The 24,612-nt window shown below is 31.2% G+C and overlaps 1 protein-coding gene across 1 annotated transcript in view; it reads right to left on the bottom strand.

Annotated features, from left to right (window-relative positions):
- Positions 1-23,624, bottom strand: part of LOC114346552 (cyclin-dependent kinase 2) — a 68,571-nt gene extending 44,947 nt beyond the window's left edge. The window contains exon 1 of the mRNA XM_028297291.1: positions 23,396-23,624. Coding sequence (XP_028153092.1) covers positions 23,396-23,520 — 125 coding nt within the window. The 5' untranslated portion in view covers positions 23,521-23,624. The remainder of the gene's footprint in view (positions 1-23,395) is intronic.
- Positions 23,625-24,612: the final 988 nt, after the last annotated feature.

Genomic DNA, 24,612 nt, shown 5'->3' on the forward strand with positions numbered 1-24,612 from the left:
TATTTGCACCAGGGTAGGCTTTCACTGATGTTATAGAGTTTTTGAATCTTTTATTTATTAAAATATAGTCAATCTGGTTTCTAATGAGATTTTCTGGCGTGTCACCGGGTGAGCGCCATGTGTATAACCTTCTGTATGGTAATTTGAAGAGTGTATTGGTGATTACCAACTCTTCTTCCGTAGCAAATGTGAGTAGGCGTTCTCCTCTCTCATTTCGCTCACCCAAACCCCATGAACCTACTACTTCACCATAACTACCCTTACCGATTTTGGCATTAAAGTCACCCATAACTAGCGTTACTTCATTGGTTTTTAACTTACTTAGGACTTTCCTTAAATCGTAATAAAAAGCCTCTATTACTTCGTCTGATTTGTCTGCTGTGGGTGCGTATATTTGGATTATGTTGGTTTTTGCTGGGAATAAATCCAATTGAATGAGCATGATTCTCTCGGATATTGGAACAAAATTCGTAACGTATTTTTTTATTTGTTTATTTAAAATTACTCCGACGCCATGCTTATGTTGACCTTCTGTATTTCCAGAGTAATATACTTGGTGCTCGTTTATTTGACATTTTCCGGCATCAGGCCATCGCATTTCACTGATGCCCATTATATCGATATTCAGTCTTTCCATTTCATGGATGGCATTATAAATTTTGCCTGCTTCGTACATGGTCTTGACGTTCACTACTTTCACTAATACGTGTGAAAATTGCGAAATATAGCAAAATTCCAATTAAAAATTAGGTTGGAGAAAATGTAACCCTCAAAGTTCAAAATCGGTATACGTTAAAAAAAATGCATTTTCTCGGCTTCCCATGGAGCAATTTCCTTCATTCTTTTTTTGTTCCCAAGTAACTCGAGTAGAGCCATCGAACTAACGCATTATTAAATGTCAAACTTGCTTTTGTTTTGTTATAATAAATTAATTTATTTATTATAACACAATATTTTAATTTGTTTAAATACAAATTGTTTAAATAATTATACAGCTTTCAAATGAGAATATTTATGTTTTTAACTTTAAAAGGTACACTTGTAGTAAGTTTATCTAAAAAAAAAAGCCTACAACTGGAAAAAATATGTAATTTTCCGTTCTTATAAATAAATTAATCTATTATAACAAAACAAAAGCAAGTTTGACATTTAATAATGCGTTAGTTCGATGGCTCTACTCGAGTTATTAGGGAACAAAAAAATAATGAAGGAAATTGCTCCATGGGAAGCCGAGAAAACGCATTTTGTTAACGTATACCCATTTTGAAGTTTGAGGGTTACATTTTCTCCAACCTAATTTTTGATTGAAATTTTGCTATTTTTGTCAATTTTCACACGTATTAGCGATAGTTTTTATTATAATAATATATGTTATGAGGATTTTAAAGATATGAAAATTGGTGTGGAGAAAGAGGACAAAAATAAAAAGGTGATGGTTTAAAGATTATGATCCTATTGTTTATATTTTTGCCGTAAATTCCGGTCAACTTTGACCAGTTGTATCTCAGGAACCACTCGTCATAATTAAACGTTTTTTCTTTCAAAAGAAGCGGCCTGCCGCTGTCTTTCGAATACCGTTTTCACAATTTAATTTAGTTTAATATTTCCGCTTAAATAGTCCAATTTCAATTCTGTAAAGTACATTAGATAGGTATAGTGTCTTTTTATGAAAAAATCATAGTTATTCTTATGCATCATAATTATTGTCGTTATTATAGCGACCGTAAATTTTTAATTAACATTTTAATTGTTGCTAAACTATTCATTCAATTTCCATAGACTTCTGGAATCATAATATATACGGAAAGGCTTTTACGTTACCAAGTTATTTAATTATTGATTAGCAACTACTTATCTAAAAGTTTAGTTGAAAATTAAAGATTTTGTTGGAAAAACCCGCTTTTCCGGGGAAAGTTTTCGTCGAAGTAAATCGGAAAAAACACGCCTCTATGCAGAATTTAATTGCGGTGAATTTTTATTTGGGTGTTTTTGGTCTAGAGTTAAAATCTTTGGAGTTATAGAGCAAAAATTGAAAAAAAAAACACGATTTTCGGGCGCCATTTGGTTTATAAAAAAAGTAGCACACTATCTGCGGACTTTGCATATCTATATTATTAATACATACAATAATAAGATTCGATTCCAGCAATAAAATTGCTGGTAAATACCTTTTCCTTGTATTTTGCTAATTAGCCCAGAGTATAATTGTTGCAGATGGGTCCCAATATCATTCTCACTACCCTACTATGGGTTCAGTTAAGGTGTGGGCTGGTAAATCGTAGGTGCGTACAGAATTGTTTCTACGAACGTGCAAAAATGTCTACTTTCGCACACGCGTTTTAGTTTAGAAAGTTTTACTTTTCCGCGCGCGTTTAGATATTTTAATATGGCCTTAAAATAATTATATGTATTATCAAAAATACTTATTGTATTTTTGATATTTTAATTATTTTTGATTTTAATTAATTTTTGATATTGTTTAATTTAATATTTTAATTTAATATCAAAAATTAATTAAAATTTAATATTATGAGCACACACAAAACTATTGTATTTTTGCCCACCCTGTACCAATTTGAATCAACATGTGATACATTTTTGGAATCAGCTCAGCTAGAGTAATCCGAAAATTGAGACAAAATGGGGGTGTTCCATTAAAAAAAAATGACGGTGACGTCATTACTCGAAAGTAATTCACCCTGTATATTAGAATATTATTTTAAAATACGTTAAATTAAAATCAAAAATCGACGTGTTTCAGGATTATTTCTTAAAATGCTCTGTTTAGCTAAAAAGAATTTGTTCCATACTTTACGGACACAGTGTATAGGTATAAATATATAGTATATATATACTATTTAACACGTTGAAGGACAACAACATCTATAGACGTCTAATCTCCATTAATGTAGCTTATACATTTGACGCAGTGTCTGTCAACGTGTTAAGTAATATTGATTTTACCGTATTTTTTTTAAATAATTTATTTAAGTAATATTGATGAACCGTTTGCCTTTGGCTCTAATTCGGATCACAATAAACAACAACTGATTGTAAATTCATTTCATTTGTGAAAACAAAAATTTCTCATTTTCATTTAATACAATTAATTTTTAAACTTTTTGCCATATAAACAATTAAGAAATAATTTAGTCCAATAGTACCTACACATAAATAAATTTTATTAATTAAAAAAGAATGTGTGTGTACTTTGTACGCACGTAAGAAGTTATACTTCTATTATATGATTATATGATTATAAACGAAATTAATATACTTTTTATTTATATTTTATTTAAATATTAAATTAATTTATACTTAATACTTCTCAAACATTTTTATTAAAACAGTGCCAAAAATTAAAATAATAAAAAAATAAAACACACACAAACACATTAAAAATGCCACAAATGATTTCTGAACATTAATTGTCGGAAAAATTTTTAACTAAATACGTATTTTCTGAAAATAAAATTATATAATAAATATACTTACAATCATAAAATGTATAAAAAAATAAAAGTTTCTATTGGGATTCGAACCAACTTACCATGCGGCTGGTATTTGCGTTGTATTGGGATTCACCCGCATTAAAACTGCACCACAGAGGCAGCTTGTCATTATGTGCGAAGATCGTCTAACTAAACAGATTAACCTTTTGACATTTTTAACTTATGTAAATCAAATTATTTTGATTTTGAATTGAAATGATTTAGAATTGAAAAAATACAACAAAACATAGGGTAAGAAGACAATATATTAGGTGAATATTGATATAAATTTTGATGGTAATCAAATTATGTAAAAAAAAGTATTACATACTACTTATGTATTTTGGTAGGTTCAAGGTAGGTATCGGAGCCCGTATAACGACTAATACATTTCGCAATCACTTGCGTCGTGCAAAGTGGCTATGTTCAAATATCATAACAAAATTTGATCAACTATTTATAAAACACTTACCAGTGAAAGATTCTTTAGCTTTGAATAAGCGAGATCTGCGGCACTCATACTAGGCACAGTTTGATGAGCTTTCACATTGGCATGCAACAATCATCTCTTCTATGTAAATAAGTCCAAAAATATAATATGAAAACTATTTAAAAAGGCAGTATAACCATTAACTAACTTTTTGTTTGTTGTTTCTCTTCCTACAAATTTTAAAACGCAACAAGCATACATTATAACCAAACACAGTCCCACAGCTGTGCCACAGCTGCCATATTGGATAATTTTTGTCATGTCATTTGAACATCCAATTAGAACAAAGTTATAATGCGCATGCGCCCGGTCGCTAGGTTTTCCCATATAAAATTTCACCGTCATTACGCCCGTAAAGAAGTATAACTTCAATAAATCTATAAGGCTAACAGTATTTTTCCTTCCTATAGATACACACATATTCTTTTTTAAAATAGTTTAAAAGTATGTACATGCAATAAACTAATATTTAGAATTATTTACTATTTTATTTCAAATGTATCTTATTGTGTTCCTGTTTTAATGAAATTAACGCGACAATTCGATGAAATAAAATCATTTTGACATAATATTCGAAAGTCAAATCGGTAGACAATAACGGTCGTTTTGAATCATCGTCATGAAAACCATGATCGTCGTCATGCTAACTAATTATATTGAAAGTTTGGTTTTGACAACCTTGTCAAAGAATTAATTTGTGTATGTATTTTCATATTAATTAAATTAATTGATTAAGATTTGGTCATTTTTTAAAGACTCGTAGAAAAAATATTGTTCCTAACTCTCGCAGAAAGTCTCTTTTCCGCACGCGACTGCAGTTTGCCGAACGACGCGAAGCGGGAGAAAGTATGACTTTCTGCACTTGTTAGGAAAATAACTATATATTATAGCCAGGGAGGTAGTGTCAAATTTGACCGGAGCATTTTAGCATGGCTGGTTTCGTATTATTTAGGTAGGTGTTCCAAAGCTTATTAACAAATGATGTGTCAGCTGGTCCAAAACCGGGGATTTTAGACAAGAAAAGCTAAAATATGAAAGTTGATGGACCAACGCTACAGCTTAAATGTCAAATATTTATATACGTTACTCAGAACATTCAATGGACTTGCTTACTTGGCTCCTACGTTTCACTCAGAAGATCGGGGTTCAAATCCTGGCGCGGAAAATTCTTTTTGTTTTTTAAATTGACATTTTATTTTGAAAAATATTTATTTTTATAATACCACGTTTTTATTATTTATACGAGACAATATAAAAAAATCTGTATGTCTTTTATAGAATCGCAAACTATGCATTTTTGGTCATAATATTATGATTGATCTTAATAAGCAAATTTGTTGTACATGAACCCCTGAAGGTTCCTGAGTTGGTAAGACCAACAATCTAAGTGAAAAGGGAGATATTATTTGTTATTTTTTTGGACAAACTGTTTTTTCTTAATTTTATATGTTGTAGAACCGAAAGATACAACCCTAAATTTTCACTTTTTTATGACCAACCCCCATGTTTTAATAGCAATCTAAATATTTCCCTATTCTCTATAATATATAAAAATGAATGTTTGTCTGTACCTATGTCCCTTATAGAATCGTAAACTATGCATTTGGTAGAAAAAAGTATGGGTACGCAATATTTTTTAGTATTTTTTGGCTTTCTGGTAATTTTAGGTATTAAACATTCAAACATTATTTAGTTTTAAGGCGGTACGAAGTTTGCCGGGTCAGCTAGTTAATAATAAAAAAGTATTAACTCTTTTAACTCTATTAATTATTAAGTATATATTATTAACTCCTTCCTGGGTTCATGTGAGTACAAAAACTTTGCTTGAGGTCATCATAATATGATTAAATGCATAGTTTACGATTCTATAAGGGACATACAGACAAAAATTGATTTTTATATGTTATAGAGAACAGGGAAATAATTAGATTGCTATTAAAAAAATGGGGGTTGGTGATAGAAAAGTGAAAAATTAGGGTTGTATGTATCTTTTGGTTTTACATCACATAAAATTATGCAAAAAACAGTTTGTCTAAAAAGATAAAAAAATGTCGGGAGTGGGGTGGGGAGGCCAACCCCCTTTTTCACTTAGATTGGTCGTACTAACTCAGGAAGCTTCAGGGGTTCATGTACAACAATTTTGCTTATTAAGGTCAATCATAATATTTATGATCAAATGTATATATGCTATTTCATAAGTTCTATGCATAATTCTATAAAAGACATACAGATTTTATATTGTCTCGTATAAATAATAAAAACGTGGTATTATAAAAATAAATATTTTTCAAAATAAAATGTCAATTTAAAAAACAAAAAGAATTTTCCGCGCCAGGATTTGAACCCCGATCTTCTGAGTGAAAGGTAGGTGCCAAGTAAGCAAGTCCATTAAATGTTCTGAGTAACGTATATAAATATTTGACATTTAAGCTGTAGCGTTGGTCCATCAACTTTCATATTTTAGCTTTTCTTGCCTAAAATCCCCGGTTTTGGGCCAGCTGACACATCATTTGTTAATAAGCTTTGGAACACCTACCTAAATAATAAGAAACGAGCCATGCTAAAATGCTTCGGTCAAATTTGACACTACCTCCCTGGCTATTACAGTCGCGGTCACTGAACAGTTTACACCTTCATTTTTATATTGTAATACTGTACAATCGCAGTGTCATACGGATTTACTAAATGTCAAATTGCTTATTTTTGCCCGTATTGAAAAATAAAATAAAAAGCTATTAAACGCATCCAAAATGCCTATTGGCCTTTTGACGCGCAATATCAAGAGCAATTCAATTTTATTCAAAAAAACTTCTTTCTATAATTTCCCTTTTCTTACATTTTGTAAAATACACATACTTTATTTTGATTTTTTAATTTCAATGAACCTATTCTGGGTCCGCTGCTGGCAACGCCAGTTTGACGTAAAAGGTGCGTTTAAAAAAGGTAACAATTCAAAAAATTGACCACTGGATAATAAAGGGTATAAACTATTCAATGGCCACAGCTGTGCATTGTCCCTAGGCCCTAGGGGTTCTGTGACCACTGATAATGAAATATGAAATACTGCAACACTATGATGTACTATCTATCCTATATGTGTTATAGTCAAAGCCCGAATTTCAGGCACTCCTAGGTTTGACTAGGCAATCCTCAGGTCTGACTGACGGTCTTAGTCAAAGCCCGAAATAAATTTCAGTTTCGACCTTTGACTAGTCAAACCTAGGAGAAATTAAGTTGGTCAGGCAAAGGTCGAAATTTAATTTTATGAAATCGGGGTTTGACTAGTCAAACCCCGATCAGCTATTGAAGTGTCGTAATTTGTTAGATTAGATTTAATAAAACGTGATTTTTTGATTTTAATGTTTATTATTTTTGTATTGTCGTAATTAAAATACTAAAATTAGTGTTTATTCTCACATGTTGAGGCATTATGGCGTTTAGAGTTGCACAATACGTTAGACCTTTTATACTTACATAATTTTGAAGAGCATTTCTTATTGCAGTAGCATTTTATAAAGTCTTGTCCTCCAAATTTAGAATCTTTTGTATTAAATTTCTCTTAGAGACCGCCTAACCTCTGCAACATTTTCGAAATTATGAAAATTATCTTTGCATTCTCTTATTTGATTTCTTGAAAAAAGTGTGTTTAGCGCAAACATATGGAATGGGAATGTCATCGTCAACTGTGAAAGAAGATATTGCAATCGGAGAGGAAACTAAAGGATCACCATAACACTAACGAAGCCCCAGAACCGTCGTCACTAGGAGAGGAAGAAAATTGTCAAACAATTCAGATTTTTTCTTCAGATGTGGTTTGTTGTATTTGCCAAAAAGAGAGCTCTGACGCACATACGTGCATAATTTGTAATCAGGTGGTACATGTTGTGTGCGCTGACAGCACACTTGGTGCATACTATGAAGCTTTTGAAAGAAAAGTTACATACATGCGTTGTGCACAGACAGAAAAGATTAGAATAAATAAAGGAAAGGCGATTGAAGGTCTCCATGCCCAGGCTAATGTTATGAAACAATTAAGTAAAAAAAAATGTCCTCCAATTGAATCGGAAAAATTGTAACAATACCTATCCCCAGCTTTGATAGAGCCAAAGGAGATGTTCAAAATATTTTGAGTATCATACAAAATAAAATAATTGACGGTTTATATAGAGTTGGTATCAAATACGGATCAATAAACACACTTTTTTCAAGAAATCAAATTAGAGAGTGCAAAGGGAATTTTCTTAATTTCGAAGATGTTCCAGACGTTAAGCTGTCTCTAAGAGAAATTGGTACAAAAGATTCTAAATTTGGAGGACAAGACTTTATAAAATGCTACTGCAATAAGAAATGCTCTTCAAAATTATGTAAGTATAAAAGGTCTAACGTATTTTGCAACTCTAAACGCCATAATGCCTCAACATGTGAGAATAAACACTAATTTTAGTATTTTAATTACAATACAAAAATAATAAACAGTAAAATCAAAAAATCACGTTTTATTAAATCTAATCTAACAAATTACGACACTTCAATAGCTGATCGGGGTTTGACTATTAAATTTCGACCTTTGCCTGACCAACTTAATTTCTCCTAGGTTTGACTAGTCAAAGGCCGAAACTGTAATTTATTTCGGGCTTTGACTAAGACCGTCAGTCAGACCTGAGGATTGCCTAGTCAAACCTAGGAGTGCCTGAAATTCGGGCTTTGACTATAACATATGCACCATTTATTGGAGAAAAGTTCACACTGATGCATGACAATGCATGCCTTCATGCCACCCGCATTGTCAGAGAATACTAAACCAAACTAAACTAAAATGAACTTGAAAGGGAACATCCATAAAATACTTCGTAGAAAAAGGGGAGGGGGGACTTTGCTTATTACGACGGTCTACAACAGGTTGGAGGAGGCCATTAATGGAAATCCGACGTCGTTTGAAATATTTAAATTTGCCGGTATTGCCTCTAAATATGATCTGTTCTAACTTCTACCAGAAGGCAGCAAAATTAAAATTATCAGATAGGTAATCATATAAAAACTAATATACCTAAAAGCTAATATAAATGAAATTGAAAATAAATGAAAACAAAAGGTTCACGAATATAAATATTAAATATGCCCAATTTTAGAATTAAAAAGAATTATATTTCTTTTATCGCATATTTTCAATTTGTTTCACATTTCGTTTTTAGCAATCACAGCCTTAAATTACTAGCACTGTCTATACAGAACAACAAAGAATAAAACATTGTCCTTTGTGTTTAAACAAACTCTTCTATACAGAACAAAGTCTGGAAGCAATAAATATTAAACTGTTCACTTATTTACTGAATACTGTGTGACAGTGGCGGCCCGTGAGGTAGTGCCATAGAGCCATGGCACTACCTTGCTAACTATCCATAAACATATTTTTTATCTTCAAAACTTTTTAATTCCTATTAATTTTTTTGTGTGTATTTCTTTTGATCTTCATAAATTATATAAAATATGGCAACTATGGGCGCAATACCATCCCTGCCGACAGCGGAGAGTATTCGACAGGAGAATCTCCTTCGCGCCGAAGTCAGTACTGGCACGAGTAAAGAGAAAGATTTTACGAGCATTATATGTAAGTGACAGAGAAAGGGCTATATTGGACTATTAGTATACCTTAACATTAGAATATCTGTGCCAGGCACGAGGGTATGAAGAGTATTCCGGTAATACTATATTATTAATCTATGGGTATTTATTTTGAGTCTATTTATTTTGAGTTTCTTTACGTGCTGGTTTGTCGCTTTTATTATGTATATTTTCTGTTAAAAAGTTTTTGTATTTATAATTAAACTTTTGGTGCATCATGATCGTGGGTATTTTGATAATATTTTGATTATTTCTTAAGTTTAATTTATTAATTGACAATAAAGATTAGTATTTTAAAAATTTTTTTGGTGGTTTTTCGCTAGAAAAAAAAAACTACAAATGTTATAAGGTGTTGTGGAGCTTTCGAGTTAGCTTTAAGAGGTCACGACGAAAAAGAAAATTCAGAAAATAGAGGCATATTTAAGGAGCTGGTCAATTTTAGCGCCGAATTAGACAACGACTTAAAGGTTCATATTATTCAAAGTACCAGATCTTTCAAAGGTCTACCTTCTCCGGACATTTAGTTGCTTCTAATTTATTTATGTCGGAGAAGTTTTCTGCTTATAAGCATCAGTTCTCCGAATCATTTCTTAATGAACCATGGAGACAATTTTAATTTTTAAGCAAAACTCGGTTTAAAACTGAATTAGAAGTAGGTACTGTATTAGCGAGACGAATTAAGTACTACCTCTGGGGCTGTTTCGCTATCGGTTTTATTGTAGAGGGAAGGTCCAAAAAGCACATTTGAAGAAACTATTAAACTTTTAAGTATTTTAGTTACCATTCCTATATCAACATCTGAAGCAGAACGCTGTTTTTCGATGTTTACATCGAAACCTAGTGCTTTAGGTATGCTATCTGCAGAAAAGCATTTTGTAAATTGTATTGATAATTTTAATTATAAAGTCATTGAAAACTTTGCAACCAAAAAATAGAAGAATGAACTTCATATATCGTAAACTTTAAAAGTGACATTACAAAAATTTGTGCATGTGTGTGAATAATGAAATAGTATTATTTTTATAAATTGGTAAATAGAGACTAAATCGTAATAACAATTTTCAAGCACTATCAGCAGTAAATGCTGGTGGTAGGTTAAGAGGTTTTTATTATTAATTAATTTACGGAACTGTTTTGATCAATGTTGGACAATTGCTTGGCACCTCAGATCAATAAACTTAAGATATGTACATAAGATAAAAGTATCCGCGCATATTTTTTTTAGTTTTTGTTGTCAGTATACCTTTTTTTGACAATATCGTGAATCCGTCACTAAAAATTTTGGCGGCTGCCCGAGTTGTGGCACTACCTTCTTAAAGTGGTACGAGCCGCCACTGCTGTGTGAAACAATTCTAAAAGAACCGAATAGAAATAATAAAATATTGTGTTCTATTTAGTTATTGTATTTACATATACTAATAAAAGAAATGTCATCGAAATCAAAACAAAATAAGTAAAAAGATCTATATGATGCAGTTAAGAAAGCATAGGACGTCTGATAAAAGTGTTTTTTGTTTTGTCCAAATAAAACTAATTAACCCTGGATTGCTACACTTATTTTCTAAACTCAATCTGCTACACAGGGGTACAGTGGTACCGCAAATAAAATCGACCTAAAAATATTTATATATGTATATTTAAGAACGTATGACAAAAACAATCGTTAACATTACATGTTAAGTCTATTTTGTATACAAAAATATTTTATTATATTATTATCCACAAGTTAGGCATATTTTTTTTGATGCTGCAAACAAATGAATTTTTTGCATAGGGCACAGCTTGAGCTAACTCTGGATTTCCGATCTTCGCTTCTGGGACAAAATGTGCATCTGTCTGTGGTAGCAACCAGTCTTGTTGGTAACTGGATTAGGTATTTATAGTACATTGCAAATAGTTTCGCGAAGTTCACGCCTCAAAGTCGAACATTCCAAACGACTTTCCATTTGAGGTTTCACTAAATCAAGTGCCAGTTTTTTTAGGTAAGCTCTTCTGTTGACAAGAATTTCCGTTTCTGGCGCATTAGAACCACGTAAAAGGATCATCGAGTTATATCCCACAATGTTGAGCAGATTGTAAAAAAGGCATAATGGCCAACGACGCATCTTTCTATTAGTCTTTCTATAAACATACGCTGGGGTACAAATTTACCCCCTTGGTTATCCGAAGGTTAACATGATGTACGAGATTATAATGATTATAATTTCAATAGTTTAGCAAAAAATTGAACTTACATGTCGGAACAAAAAAATATATTATTCTGCTACACTGGGGTACACGTATACCCCGGACCTCAAATATCTCAAGAACTAAAAACGCACAGTGCGTTATCAATATCACATCTAAACTGCTGTCACAAAAGATGAAACTACGAAGGATGAGGTTCTCATGACCGCAGCCCCCACTCCTGTAGATTGGTGTAACTTTTAAACACGTTTGGGGTACAAGTGTACCCCAGGTAGCATTCCAGGGTTAAATAAAATTTAACGTGAAGTAAAACACTCCCTGGTGTAGTTGGTATATTTTAATAAAAGTTTAAAGATTTTAAAAATCCAAAAGGATTACGTTCAAAATGTTTTCGGACTTATCAGTCCATCATCAGTGAACCTAAAAGTAAGTAATCCCACTTAGTAAAATTGAAAAGGGTGAAATTTTGACTTAAAAATTGAAAAGTGTGGTTAAGATTACTTACTCCCTGTCCTTGCAAAATAGCCACAATGCCAAACACTGGTTAAGTTATATGTTCCAACTAAGTGCATAGTAAGAGGTATAAAATAGTTTGGCTTAAAGTGGATGCCAATGGATTAATTAGTTGTGCAGTCAATTTAGAAAAGAAAGTAATAAATAATAATACTGATTTCGATAAAGTAAATAAATTTTGAGAGTTAACTTTAAAAAAATTCAGAAATAACACAGAATTTAAAACTCGCTTCACTTTTAAACTTCACTAAAGGGGGGGCATGAGTTGCAATTGCGACATCGGCATTAGGGGGATGGCAACTGTAATAACGCTTTTCAACGAACGGGGGGAGGGTATTAAAAAGTCCAAAAATTTTACGACATAGTTTATGGATGTTCCCTTACTGATTTGGCACGGCCAGCGCACAGTCCTGATTTAAATCCCATCGAGCACGTTTGAGATAGGCTTGGAGACGTATTCGTCGGGTAGTTGCTTTTCTTACCTATATAAAACATATCTCAAAACCTTATTTTAGAGCATGCCAATCGTCGATAAAAGTTACAATAAAAAATAAAGTGTGTTTCGACGATTTTATCAAAGGTGCCTGTTTTTCGTGTCGGTGCTATGTGATGGAATAAAAAGGACTTTAACAACAGATCACATAACCACACATTATTTAATAATTATATTTAACCCTCCGTTAGTCGCTAGGATAAACGGAGCATCAAGAGTCGCTACGGTGTCAGAGACCGACAATTTAAAAAAATAGTTATTGCTATAAAATTCGTATAAATATTTTATATTGTGTATAGGAATGACTGAAAAATATTTTTGAAAATGTTTTATTGAAAAACAACAGATATAAAATGAAAAACCGCTTTTATTTTCACTTCCCTCATCGTCAAAATAATTTTCATCGTCGCTAGGAACCATTTCCCATAATTCCATTCCAACGTTTTTGTTCGGCTTCAAATGACATCTATAAATAAGACTTGACCAAAACTTACCGATAAAATGCAATAATAAGATGCTAAATATTTACCTGAACTGCAAGTTATGCCAATAAAGTAATAACCACACCGTTAGTCGCTACAGAGTCTTGCACCGAAAATAGCTATTAAACTCGCACAATTGTACCCAAGTAGGTAAGAATGTACACTAACACGAGGTTAGTTGATAGGAAGAGGTACAGAAAGTGGCGATAGAAAAAACAGTTATTTTGTAAATCCCGAATGAATAATTCTGTCGTCGGTGTGTGACACCGATAGCGACTAACGGAGGGTTAATAATAAATTAAAATTATTAAATATAAACAAAATAAATTAACTAAATACTTATTGGTATTCTTAAACATATTTCACTAACTGTTAGTATAGTATCCTACCTAAATTATGATAATTAAAGCTAAAAGTTACTTACTTGTGCAATTATTAGTGATGACTGTTAGTGGAACTATAAGCTGAATCATGTGGTGCTACGATTTAAATAAAGTAGGACACGCACAAAATTCAGCTCACCATCCCACAAAAATATTAGTAGATTAAATTGCTAGATGAGTTAGCCCTTGATGTAATATAAGATTGTTATGAACGTGAAAAGTAATGATGCTGTAAAACTGTTAAAAGATAGTATAGTGAAACCTCTACTTAACAATATTTAAATACCAGAGGACCCTACAATAAATAAACATGCACACTTGAAACGTTATAGAAGCCTTTTATGTATAAGTGTTTATGTAAATAAATGACCTCCTTGCTGTATATACCTGTATACAGTAAAATCTCCGTTAACCAAAATAATTAGGAGGGGGTTGTTTCCGATAACAAGAATTTCAGTAAAAAATAACATTGTTTTTTGCATTCTTCTTGTATCAAATTACACAGTATTCTTGGTCATAGTTGGTATTAAAAAATACTATGAGGTATTTCGTAATGTGTTGTATATTTAATTGCGTATCTCCTTTCTCTCTATAACTCATGTACACTAACATTTGATTTTAGATTTATTTATATTAATTTACACTGTTAGTAATCAAAATTCAGAGTTGGCACAATGATATGAAATAATTGTAACTTTGGGATGAATCTATTTATGTAAATTTTATTGCATTTAAGTGACATTCTATTTTCCATAAGATGTCTGCGGTATCCTTTATAATTTAACTTGTATGATTTCTAGGAATTGTCTTCTGATATGAGGTTTCACTGTACTTAGAGAATTAGAGACTATTAACATGTTGATGGGCAGTGCATCAAATGTATAAGCAAGTGTTGTGACACTATACAGGTGTGGTAATCTGAAAACTGCATATAGCACACATAACTGGTGCGAAAAGAACAGTATGAGGTTGTTCTGCTAACAGAGAGAGACCGAATATAGTATGAAATCAGTACCGACATACGAGCTTGTTTTAACACCCATTAGATTGAATAATTGTAGTTTTGAAAGTGACATTCAGTTTTGATAACGGAAACGTCAAATAAACGTTTATTTTTTTATTGGTAAAAGGTCCGGTTTTATTTGCAAAAAAAAACAAAATAAAGAAATTGATATTTCAAGTTAGGAAAATATTATCCTTTACAACTAAACATAAAATTCAAATTAATAAATGGCGTTATTGTGGAAGTAGTGCCGACCATATAACAGGTAGGTTTTCGATTTCATTCGAAGACACTGTACCAACAAAATCTACAATTCACAACATTATTTTTAAAGTTGTTCTGAAGCTATTTCCTTGTGGCATCCTTGAAGAATATCCGTCGCAAAAAAATCATAGCATGTGATCTGTCTTTAAAAAGACAACCAAATGCAACGATGACAGTAAAATTCTCGCGTTAGAGATTCCATAGTAAATCACGAGGGAAAACCAGGAAAAAACCTCGTGATACTATCCCGACATCGTAAGTATTTGGTCTTACATTTAATCTACCTTCAAAAAAACTAATACCAAATTCTGACTTTAATATGTTTAAATTATAAATAATATTAATATTACATAGATATACAATAAGTAATACTAAAATATAAAATTTGTACTAACTCGATATGTTATTGACTTACTAATCGTGGTATTTTCTTTCTATTGACTTCCTCTTTCAGTATGGGTAACCACATCCTACTGCATTCTACTGAGGAATTTGCGACACAATTGGTTTCATTTAGCATAATTAGAGCCGCTTCTTTGATTGTTCTCTTTTTACTATCTGATTCTTTCAGGACTATACTTGAATCTCTCCACTGAACTCTATGTTCATTATCCCATGCGTGTTGACATATTTGAGATCTATCAACACACACCAACAGATATCTCAATTACTAATCAAATCACAACATCAACGTTAAAAAGGGAATCATTAAATCCTTATATGATAGAGCCAAAATTACTTGTTCTAACGAAAATTCATTTTTAGAAGAAAAACAATTGTTAACATCTGTTTTATTAAAAAATGATTATCCTTTATCGTTTATAAATAAGGAATTGACAAGATTAGATCGAATGGAACAGAACAACTTAGAACGAGATCCTACAACATTCACAAGAAATAATACGAGGAAAATAATACCATATATAACAGGACTATCCGAGAAACTTAAAACGATAGGAAATAAATTCAACATTTCAACAACATTCAAAACAACAAACACATTGAGATCTATTCTATCTAAAACTAAACCTAACAATGAACAAGAAAGAACAAAGAATTGCATTTATAGAATACCTTGTGAATGCGAACAAATTTTATTTAGGTGAAACATCAAGACCATTAAACGTTAGAATAAATGAACATCAGTCTTATATTAAAAATAGAGAATTTGATAGATCTCAAATATGTCAACACGCATGTGATAATGAACATAGAGTTCAGTGGAGAGATTCAAGTATAGTCCTGAAAGAATCAGATAGTAAAAAGAGAAAAATCAAAGAAGCGGCTCTAATTATGCTAAATGAAACCAATTGTGTCGCAAATTCCTCGGTAGAATGCAGTAGGATGTGGTTACCCATACTGAAAGAGGAAGTCAATAGAAAGAAAATACCACGATTAGTAAGTCAATAACATATCGAGTTAGTACAAATTTTATATTTTAGTATTACTTATTGTATATCTATGTAATATTAATATTATTTATAATTTAAACATATTAAAGTCAGAATTTGGTATTAGTTTTTTTGAAGGTAGATTAAATGTAAGACCAAATACTTACGATGTCGGGATAGTATCACGAGGTTTTTTCCTGGTTTTCTCTCGTGATTTACTATGGAATCTCTAACGCGAGAATTTTACTGTCATCGTTGTATTTGGTTGTCTTTTTAAAGACAGATCACATGCTATGATTTTTTTGCGACGGATATTCTTGAGTTGGGATTGATTTCATGTAATCGAATGAACTATCTTTTAGTAAAGTTGTCCCAGGAACGCAACTCATAAATATTGGCGATATCATTTTAAAGTCTTCTACTTTAAAATGATTGGCGATATCATTTTAAAGTCTTCTACTTTAAAATGTATAATATACGTCTGAATTGCCAATATAAATGAGTCAGATTAAATAAATTATTAGAAGAATTTTTTTACTTAGCAACAACATGTTTGTTTATTTTAATAGTATTTTGTATTTTGACAACGAAACCCGATTTGGGCTTCGAAACGTTAATAAATTCATTTTTTAGTAAAATTGTGGCTTATTTCCCATAAAAAATACGTAATTATTTTTAAATTTGAAAAAACTGGTTGTGTCAAGAATTGTAGAAAATGCACGGATAGTGATGAAAATTTGATTTAAAATACTTAAAATTATAAAATTGTTATTTTTTAGAATCAATTGTTTAAGTTTTTGCCTTTGAATTTATTATGATATTTTTCATGAACTGAGATAAAAGAAACTGTTGATTTAATCTAAGATCTCAATGTGCTTTTATAATCTTGTAATAACATCGTTAAAATATTTCCCCAGACCATCTAAAAAATAAACTTTCTTTCAGCAAAAATGTACTGACTGGACTGGCCATAGTGCTTACGGGTCTATCACAGACATGTGGTTACATGTTATTCTCTCAGACATACAAGCCTATATAATATTTTTTCAGTTCGTTGCGTTGTCTTAATGCCCTATAGTCAGATAATTTTTTTCCATGCCTGTATATAGAGTATATGTATTTTGCAAAGTTGAATAGGGAAATTGCTGAATTTCTTTTAGCACTTATAGTTTACAGAAACAATTAATATTTTTTGTAAACATGTGGACGAGGACCATGGATGTTGTGTCACATTTCATATGAATCTGTAGATATGTGAAATTTTTTGGACACCGATTTTTTGTCACAACTGGTTATTTTAAAAATATAGTTATCTATAGATGTTGTGTCACATTGCATCAATGGAAATTAAATGCCTATAGATGTTCTGTCCATCAACATGTTAACATTACAAATAAGAATATATATATATATATATATATATATATATATATATATATATATATATATATAAAAGATTGGAAATTTATTTATTTATTAATTTATAACATGATTTTAATTAAATAAAAATATTAGAATCAAATTTTTTCACTTAGTGCAATTTGTTGACATTAAATAATCCATATTTTCATAAACGATTTAACACAAAAATGGAACAAAAATCTCAGCGACAAATGTTAACTTTACCTTCTGCAACTAGGACAAGAATGGGTTTCACGAATATGTCAAAAATGCTATACAAACTTTTGGAGTTACCTTATAGTCTAAGAGCTAGCAACGTTTTCGAGAAAGTATTTTAAGACAGCTGATTCTTTAATATATTGTTCCCTACGCTTCCTCGAACACTGTACCAGCCATCTGGCTGCTGATACAGGTTGCGTTCATTACTGCACAGCACACCTGTACAGGTAAATACAAAAGCAGGGTGATTGATTAGTGTGATAAAGCTTAGTAGATCCGCTATAGTAATAGATAGCAATAAAAGTTAATAACAAAAATTGTAGCCAACTTTGAGCTTCATATTACAAAATTAGTTAGAATGTTAAAGGGTGTTCAATAACATAGTGGCAGACCAAACTTTTGTTTTTTTAAATGGAACATCTTATATTTTATTTTATATTCGAAATCTTCTTAACTTCCCCATCACAAAAATATAAAGGTTTGTTATGTTATACAGGCTATTTACAAAGTTATAACCAATGTTCTATGAAAATCGTAATAAGTTTAAATAAAAATAAGCACAACAGCAATGGTTTATTGGTGCCATATTTTTTTTGATTGTCAAAATGTATAAAAATGGTTGACACCTAATTATTAACTTGCTCTGAAAAATGAAGATATCTCGAAAACTAACAAATTTAGACATAGGGAATATTATAAAAATTAAAGTATGGTAATGGAATTTTTCGATAGTGATATAAAATACAGAGTGTTCCACAGAGTGTACACAGAATGTACATACATACTTGCGTTTTGACTCACCCTGTATAAAAATATACCGATCTTTATATCACTGATATAAAGAAAATTAGCAATATCAACAACTCTTAAACATTTTCACAATCAACAAAAAAATATGGCACCAATAAACCATTGCTGCTGTGCTTATTTTTATTTATACAGGGAGCTGAACTTGTAACGATTTTCATAGAAAATTGGTTATAACTTTGTAAAAGCCCTACATAACATAACAAACCATTATATTTTTGTGATGAGGAAGTTAAGAAGATTTCGAATATAAAATAAAATATAGGGTGTTCCATTTAGAAAAACATAAGTTTGGCCTACCACTATGGTATCGAACACTCTGTAACATTTGAACTAATTTTGTAATGTGAAGCTCAAAGTTGGCTACAATTTTTGTTATTAACTTTTATTGCCAGGTATCTATTACTATAGCGGCTCTACTGAGCTTTATCACACTAATCAATCACCCTGTATATTGAATTTAAAATTATTTTAAGACGAAAAAATTTTTTGTCTAAAATTATCTTCAAACCTATTACGTAAATTAAAGAAAAATAGAGTGTCGTGTCGAGAAAAAATTACCTTTCAATTATTGATGTGCCACTTGACCACACTTGCTATTTAAAAAAAACTGGTGTTCAATGCGGGGCAGTAGGGGGGTACATTTGAGGGCATGAATTTTGCATGAAAATTCGTCCCCCTCCCAATATAAATAGACGTGTTTTTTTTAATTTTGAAGAAGCTCATGGTGGGGGGGGTCAAATTTTTGTTGGAACAGATTGTATATTTACCTGTTAAGGTGTGCTGCACAGTAATTAACGCAACCTGTATCAGTAACCAGATGGCCGGTACAGTGTTCGAGGAAGGATAGGGAATAATATATTAAAGAACCAGTTGTCTTAAAATACTTGTTTTTAAATTACTTGTAATTATTGTGAAAGATCTAGCTACTAGATGCTACCTTTGCCCAACAAATGGACAAAACCTGTTGCGATGATTGCAAAAAATTTGTAATCAACACAAAGAGAAGAAAACAATTGTAAAATGTATGCTCCATAAATAAAATATATCATAACTAAACTTTGAAACACACATGTTTATATTTAGTGAAATCTTCAGTTTTTCATGTACACTATTTTTTTTCTAAGAAAACAAAAACTTTCAACATTGAATTTTGCACATGTTATTTATGGCCTAAAGTGACAAAAAAAAGTCAATAAACAAACTGGGTTCCCTTTGGGACATCACAAAAACGATGTTTTGGGAAAACTGAGTTAAAGTTTACAAATATGATAGAATAATAAGGGTGAAGAAGTGATGCTACCAGATTATGCAGTTTATCGTTGCATTTCTATTATAGCGTGCATTCTACCGAGGGATACAGTGTATAAACTGTATTATTACAGTGCCAACAAAAAATCTTTACAAAGTGAATAACACGTGTAAAACTTAGGAATTATTATTTTAATTTTACGGCTTGTTCCCAACTAAAATAGTAAATCGACATAATAAAGTAATAACTTGTAAAATTACTATAATAATCCTTCTTATTTTATGCCTTATATTCACTTTGTAAAGATGGTTTTTCTCGGTGTCAGGTTCTATTGGTACCTCGGCTCATCACTACAATCTTTCCTCAGAAGCGTTGAACAGAATAATGAAAGGCGCCTTTGTAAGCGGAAAGTTTATCGCCAAGTAATAATAAAAAATACAATATGTATACAATAAACTTTATGGAAATTTAGTTTCTCTACTATTATGCAAATTACAACCTAATCTTTTCCTATGGTATGAAAATCCTTCAGCTAAATCTTAAATATTTAAGAGGATTTTGCAAGAATTTTATGAAATAAAAAAAAGAGGTTTAATACTATAAAAATAAACATCCCTAGTGTTTTTAATAAAATTCACAAATAAAGCTTCAATTGAATTCAATTTGATTTTCATCGTCTACGGTTTCTTCGTCTTCTGTATCTCACTGTATCTCAATCTCACCAATTAAAGCTACTAAGCTACAGAATTACAGAAACACCTGCACGTTAACAGAGGAGAAGGGGCGAACCTTGAACAGAAATGCAACGAAAGCCTGTGGGTTTGCCCTTACTCTTCTAGATGATTATGCAGTTCAGTTTCTGACATGAATGGATTGGTATATTATTTCTTATGAAATTTTAGGAGTATGAAGGGCGAAACATGCTGTTATCATATACAGACACATTCTTTAAAAGTATGTGAGGAAGATGAGATTGTTTTTGAAATGATCATTTTTCGGGTTCGCCCTTACTCCTCCAAGCTCCTGATTTGTTTTATAATTATTTGTTGATTCTAGAGGATTATATATTTCTTTTTCATACACAGTGGAACCTCGATTATCCGTCAGGGCACCGGACCAAGGATATGACGGATAATCGAAAAGATGGTTAACAGAACATTAAAAAAATTAAAAATTGGTAGTACTACAACTCTCAAATTTTATTAAGAGGATCGGAACGTATTTTCGGCTGCAATGCTATTCAAATGGGGATTCATTTTTTTCAAATCCTGAGAAAACTAATAAGTATTTTGGAAAAATTTAAACGCAGAATGAAAGATTACGTTATTAGCGAGGGCCGAAAGTCCCTGAGAACTTCTACAATGTTTATTTTAATAAGTTACAGGGGTGAAAAAACTAAGAGAAAATTTAGTGTGATTTTTAAATTCAAATATCTCATTCAAAATAAACTTTTTATTTATTCTAAGGGACTTTCGGCCCTCGGTAATAATTTAGTCTTTCATTCTGCGTTTAAATTTTTCAAAAATATTTATTGGTTTTTTCAGGATTTGAAAAAAATGAACACAATGCCGTGGTAATATTTTCCAAATCTGTCTTTGTCTTACAACGCACTCAACCGAATATAATATTGTCAGCATATATTGTCAGTCAGACACTGACAATCAGTGACAATTTTAAATATTTGACATTGCATCGGGAATATTTTGAGAAATTGATTAAATATTATTTATATATAGTGTATTTGATAAATAATTGATTTAAGACGTGAACTTAATAAAAAGTTATTTATTGTGTATTATTTGTGAAAGATCCAAGCAGAGAATACATCAGATATATCCTGTGATCCAAGTATTTTGTTGTTAGAGATGTTCAAAATTGTAAGCGTTCCAAAATAACAACATATTATTAAAAAATCACTTTAACACTTTTCCTCTTTTCTCGATTGATTATTAGTTTTTGTTGTACAAATAAATTATTACAATCACTGAAAACATAGTTAGTGAAAAAATTATCACATTTATTAACTGAATTAATAATTTGCAATTATAACAATAACAGTTATCCAAGAACATTCAAAAGCCATCTCTTTAAATTAATTATGACATTTTCAAGTAGAATGACATTCTAGTAATGTTTACATATCCACACCAGTGTGAATTTTACTACACGTAATTTGCCGTGTAAAGACAGAAAAAGTAGGGATACACGTAAAATATTTGCGAATTATGTACCCATAGCCTTAACATATACATATTATGTTTGTTTTGTTTTGCAATATAAGAGGAATTTTTGTTTGTACAATCGAATCAATTTGTTTTAAAATATTCTGAAATCTTTGTTTTACTGATGCTGCACATTTTGCAAGGGTGAATTTCTTAATCCGCATAAGATCATGCAATCTACTTTATTGGCTTCTTCTTGTCAAGAATACAACTCGATGAATTGTTGTGTGTGATGCAGCTTTTCTAGCTTCTTTGCGCATATCTTTTTTCAGTTGCGATAACATCATCGACATCGCCACCATCAAATTCCGAGCATCTGTTAGCAATTGATAGCCATTTGCATCCTTATCACAAATTAACGATTCATTTTTGTTACCTTTAGCCAACGAAAACAAAACAGTTGATTCAGCCCTAACTTCATTTGTAAATTTCATAACTGCCATAACTGTAAATTTCAGCGAATTTCGTTTGGCTTATCGCTATGCTCAAACAAAATGAATTGATGACTCAATTTTTGACTTTGTAGTCAATACAACTTATGTACGGACCCTGACGGTTAACAGAGGTGACGGTTAATGGAGAGACGGATAATCGAGGTAAATCACTGTAATAGGAAAAAGTTTAGATCTTTTAGATTTCATCAGATCATTCTGGATAAATATGTCGTATAGCTTTGAAGTTTAATATTATAAGCAGCAATAAGTCTTCAACTTGTGTCTTTTTGGAAGTAATTCATGATCCATAGTGTATAGAGTCACAAATAAATTGGCAGTTAGACATTGAACAGGATTATACAATTTTTACTTCTAATTACAACAACTGCACTTTAAAAGCAAGAACTTTGTCTGCCAAGATAAAAAGTAAAAATTTTACTCAGCAAAAAAGCATACAATGAGGACAAAACATTACAAACGTTGTTAAATGTCTTTTTGTATGAAGAATAGGTAAATTATTTATTCTGTAACTGTAATATCTATTTTAGTATTTAGCATTAGTCTGCTAAGGTTAAAAACGATTTTTTTAGCTCCACCGATTCTAAAAGTTATATCATCACTTATTTTCACACACGTCTTAAATTTAAAAACAATTCTTTTAATAAAAACGTAAACATAGTGCTACAGTGAACCAGAAATGGATTTAAAATGGTTATGTCAAAATATTAAAAAGAAACTTACTTTTCTAATTTAATCCTTTTAAGTGCTACATTTTTTCCAGTTAACTTATTTTTGGCTTTATAAACCACTCCATATGTACCTTCTCCTGCCTTTGCTAGCTTGATAAATCGATCCAACTTATCCATTTAATATAAATCTTATGGTGGCAGTAGTCGGTAGGACATTCCATTAAAAGCGGGAAAAATACTTGTTTTTCGAGAATCCATTTTTGTTTATTAATTTTTTGCGCATGTGCAGTAAAGCAAACGGTCAATAATCAGGATCGCCAACATTACAAAATTATTTTAAATATATCTTTATGCCTTTCCATTATGCTTAATATTCCACTAACCGGTTAATTTAATTATTGAGAATTTAATTCTTATCGTTTGTTATAACATAACAGAATAATTATTATTGCAAATATTAATAATTCAACAGTGTATAAATGATAAAAAAGAGTCGCAAGTAAAATTTGAAATATGTATAATTAAGAATAGAATATATTCAGAATGTAACCAAATAGGTAAATAATTTAAATAACATACATACTCTGGGGAGCAAATGTATAATAAACGGCTAAATAATTTAGCTGTTTATTATTCAATTAATTATTAAACACAAAAAAACGGAAAAACTGTCCAGACGAAATACCTGCGGAATTACTGAAATGTCTATAGACGATGAAACTCTACGTGCACTACTGGATCTGTTTAATGAAGTATATGAAACGGGTAAAATCACTCAGGAATGGTTGGTGTCCACCTTTGTGACAATAACAAAAACAATATATGCCAAAGATTGTTCGGACTATAGGACAATATCACTAATAAGCCATACCCTCAAAATATTTCTGAAGGTGATTTACGGAAGATTATACAGAAAGCAAAAAGGTGATATGGGTGATACCCAATTTGGGTTCCGCAAATGACTTGGAACAAGAGAGGCATTGTTTGCGTTTAATATCCTCTCTCATAGATGCTTAGATATGAACCTGGATATTTATTCCTGTTTCATCGACTTCGAAAAAGCGTTCGACAGGGCCCGACATAGAATTATTGAAAAACAGAAATATAGACAGACGAGATTTACGAATTATCATCAATCTGTATTGGAATCAAAAGGCCAATATAAAGATAGAAGAACAAGAGTCAGAGAATATTGAGAGAGGAATAAAACAGGGTTGTGTTCTGTCGCCGCTACGGTTTAATGTGTACAGTGAAGCCATATTTCAGGAA

Source organism: Diabrotica virgifera, chromosome 7, assembly GCF_917563875.1.
Source record: "Diabrotica virgifera virgifera chromosome 7, PGI_DIABVI_V3a".
Taxonomy (NCBI): domain Eukaryota; kingdom Metazoa; phylum Arthropoda; class Insecta; order Coleoptera; family Chrysomelidae; genus Diabrotica; species Diabrotica virgifera.